Source organism: Nannobrachium achirus (genome assembly GCF_963921795.1).
Source record: "Nannobrachium achirus genome assembly, chromosome: 24".
Taxonomy (NCBI): Eukaryota; Metazoa; Chordata; class Actinopteri; order Myctophiformes; family Myctophidae; genus Nannobrachium; species Nannobrachium achirus.
In genome coordinates this window covers 42,304,403-42,308,327 of record NC_137831.1, presented here as the reverse complement: position 1 = coordinate 42,308,327, position 3,925 = coordinate 42,304,403, and the positions used below count along the sequence as shown (strand labels likewise).

General features: G+C 49.4%; 1 protein-coding gene across 1 annotated transcript; it reads right to left on the bottom strand.

Annotated features, from left to right (window-relative positions):
• Positions 1 to 282: 282 nt before the first annotated feature.
• LOC308280547 (mitochondrial proton/calcium exchanger protein-like) lies at positions 283 to 2,751 on the bottom strand (the record flags this gene model as incomplete). Its single annotated transcript, XM_080720868.1, is given in 2 exon segments — positions 283 to 2,094; positions 2,098 to 2,751. Coding segments are annotated over 2 exon segments (2,343 nt in total). The 5' UTR covers positions 2,629 to 2,751.
• Between the last annotated feature and the right edge of the window lie 1,174 nt (positions 2,752 to 3,925).

The following is a 3,925-nucleotide window of genomic DNA, read 5'->3' as shown; positions in this document are numbered from 1 at the left end:
TTATAATGGATACATATATTCTACCTTGATGTAATTTTATCTTTGAATGTAAATATTTTTGGAGAATGCCACTTCTCAAGCCCCTGGAGGGTTTTTAGGCATCTCCTTCACATTTGCCAAATCTTTGTAAAAGCCATTTTCTGTGCACACATTTATTTTGTTATTAAATTGTTAATCATTATTCTACAAAAAAAAAAAAAACTTACGAGGATTCAGGTTAAATCTCGCGTTTCTCACATAAACGAGGGCCCACCTTTTATATTCGTGGAACTGAAACAGAAGTTAGCTGTTAAATTTAGCTGCCTGCTCCTTCTCGGCCTTCTTCTTGGCTTTCTCCTTCTCCATCAGCTTCTCTTCCTTCTGCAGCATTGCCATGATGTCAGCCACCTGGTTGGTGGAGATGTCTATATCTTCCTTGTCGATCAGTTCCACTACTTTGATGACATCGTCAATGTCGATCTTGCCGTCTTTGTTATCGTCCAGTGCGTCGGCGAGGCTCTGCAGCTTGTGTTCTGGAATGTTCTGAATCTGCCTCATGATGTTGATGAGTTCGTCGATGCTGACCAGGTTTTCCCTGAAGGCGTAATAGAGACCAACAGGTGGAGTGCTTCCACTGACCGTCTGTCCGTCCAGTACCTCCTTGTCCTTCTCCAGCTCCCCGATGATCTTGCCGATGCGTCCAATCATGAGGTTGACCCTCTTGGACAGAAGCTGGCTTGCTTTAGACTCCTCTACCTTCTCCTGGCCCGTCTTAGACAGCTCCTTCTTTATCTCCTCCAGATCCTCGCTATATTCTTGCACGTCATCCTTCAAGTCCTCCAATTCCTCCTTCTCCAGAGACAACAGCTTCCTCTGCTGCTTCAGTTTAGAACAGGCGTCACCCAACGTATCAATCTCCTCCTTGGTAATCTCCTCTCCCTTGATTGTGTCCAGGACAGGTGCAGTGTCTCTGAGTATCTCAGATTGTTTGGCCACATCAGCACTAGACAAGATCGGTGCTGTATCCACCAGTTCCCGCTTGGCTCTTTCTGCTTCCAGATCCTCCTCATCTTTGGCAGCTTTCTCTGCAGCGTCGGCCAGCCTCTCCATCTCTCGGTCCTTGTTGTCCTGGCGTATGGCTTCCTCCTCTTGCAGCGTGGCCTCCAGCTTGGCCTTGTTGTCCACCTTAGACAGCTCCATCTCAGCTACAATCACCTGGGCCTCCTTCGTCACAATCTCAGGCAGGGTCTGCAGGGTGCTCTTGAGCTGGTCAGCAGGGGACAGGGTGTCAGGGAGGAACATGGCTCTGGACAGCAGCAGCAGGGACGTGGGGATGTGCTGGTTCAGGTGGAGCTCCAACCACTGGCTGAGCTGCTCTCTCAGTCGGTCTTCTGTGACTCCCAGAGCCCTCATCCCTCGGACTCTGCACGCAGCCTGGACCTCAGTCACATTCATACTCTCCACTCCCTCCTCTGCTATCAGCTTGTCGTCGGCGCGGATGGCTCTGAGCTTCATGATGAGCTGGAAGCGCAGGAAGTTGTTGGAGAGGAAGTTGTTGGTGCCGATGGACTGCAGCTCCAGCAGGCGACACAGCGCCACCAGCTGGGGTCTGGTCAGATTGTCCAGGGTCAACTCGTCCTCAAACAGCTTGGAGAAGCGCATGATCTGCTCGTTGCTGGGACGCTCCCCGGAGTCTCGGATCTTCTGGAAGAAGGTGGAGAACTCCTCGGTGACATTGTCCTTGACAACCTTGTTCCTCAGAGCGATCTCCTCCACGGTGTCCTGGAGGAACTTGGCCATCTCCAGTTTGACCCGCAGCTCCTTCTTCAACCGCTCCTCCTTTTTGGACTTTGTCTCGAAGGTGGACGGCAACATTTTGGGGAAGAGTTTCAATGCGACAGGAAGCAAGAACTCCATGAAGGGCACAATGATGAACACCAGGAAGGGGAGGAGCCTAAACACGTCGGCACACGTTCTCAGGAACTGTCTTCTCTCTCGTCGGGACAGCCTGTGTCCATTCAGGACCCTCCAGAGCATGCGTCCTGCGATGGTAGTGTCTATCCAGAGCAGCCTGAAGCCATGGTAATAGTGTTTGATTTCGTCCACCACCCTTTGTCATATCGTCCGCCTGACGGGCTCGGCGTCCAGCGTGGGGCTATAGATGGGCCCCCCTTCCTCCAGCTTCTTGTTCTTGTCCTTCAGCGAGCGCAGCAACTTCTCCACCTTCGAGTCGTCCCACCTCCGCTGCGTCGTGTGTATCCACCGCACACTCCCGCCAACGTCCTCGTGCCGCTGGCGTTGCTGGGTTACCGTCCCCTGGCTCGCCCCCGCGATGGCTGGGTAAGGGGACGAGAAGGCCCCAACTGTGATAGCACAGTAGAGGTTCTGGTAGTCTGTGGTGTGGGGACTGTACGGCAACATGAAGTCGTCTGGTAGGGGGAGAGAAGGGCCGAATGTGTAGGGCTGGGCCAGGCTGCCAAGATGAAGGCCATCCATTTTCTGACTGGAGAGTCGGAGTGCTGTGCAGTTGAAACAGGCACCATCTTGTAGTTTCCCTTTTCCTTTTCTGAATTCGATCTTTAACAACCTGTACGTTTTGATCAGAGGTAGTGATCGGGACGACCTGCTGGTAAACAGGATTAACGCCATGTGTGAGTGTGTGTATGTCACTAGCTAACGTTAACGTTACAGCGAAGACTGTCTATAACCCAGCTAACCAGTTAGCTCTGGTTAAATAAATGTACAACGGACCACTAATAAGTTAACATGAGGTCCACCGGCGTCCCTATTATTGAGTTCTAACAAGCACACACTCATGTAGTATATAAGTATTAAAGTAGAGCTCTGCCATGGCTCTGACGCGAGTTCGTTTCTCTCCGGCAAAACCTCTAACGGATGTCTGTTAAGACTCTTCAATGCCTAGCTTGTTCTATCCTTTGGGTATATTGCTCTAATATCTCTATCCCGAGTGCTGTGCTTATGTGCTTTGCCTAGCTCAGGCTTCTTCCTATGTTCAACTGGAGCCACTGGAACCTGACCCCGATCTAGGTGCGAAGCCGGTATATATGCGTTCCTCTGATGTCATATTGATGACATCACTGTGACACGTATGCCGTTCATTCCTGGTTGCCATTGACTCCAGCCTAACAAATGGCTATACTGTCTATGACGGTAGTCCCATATGACATGATGGAATGGACTATCTCCATATATAGTGTTCTCCACATCTCCATGTTAGGCCAAACAGGTTCGCTCCATATCTCCATGTATAGGTCTAAAGGCCCAACGTTGAGCTTGGCAACGAAACGTTCTTAACAAGTATATTATGTGAAGTTTCTCCATTCGTCCCATGTCCTGCTGTGCTTGTCCTTGTGGTCGGTGGTGATGATGACAGTCTCCGAAGGTCACAGTATACCATGAGAAATGTCGTAGCTTGTCCATCCTTCCTTCCTTCAGTCTGTACAGGAAGTGATGTCACGTCATGTGATATCATCTCATCAAAAGATCATCGCTGCTGATTCAGGAAGGGAATAACAAAGAAAATTATTATTAATAAAGGACAAAATAAAATAAAAAGTCCATATATGGTCATTCCCAGAAACAAAATCCCTTTTATGACCATATATGGAGATTTCTGATGTCATCAATCCCTGGCTGAAAACGTTGATCATATATACGTATATGTCACAGAGTTTTTGAGTTTCAGTGAAATTGAGAACCGGAGCACTTGTTGTGCGGCGCGGGCGGAACAAGCGGTCACTTTGATCCACAACAACGACAACGTAGCGTCGGCAGGAATGATGGCGCCTCACCCCACGGAGGTTAGGGTTAGGCATAGTTTTACGTTAAGGTTAGGGTTAGTCAGAGTTAGGCATAGTAAGCTAATGGCTAAACACAGCTGAGCTACAGTAGGCTAGTAGATAAACAAAGAAAGAGGTGTCACAAA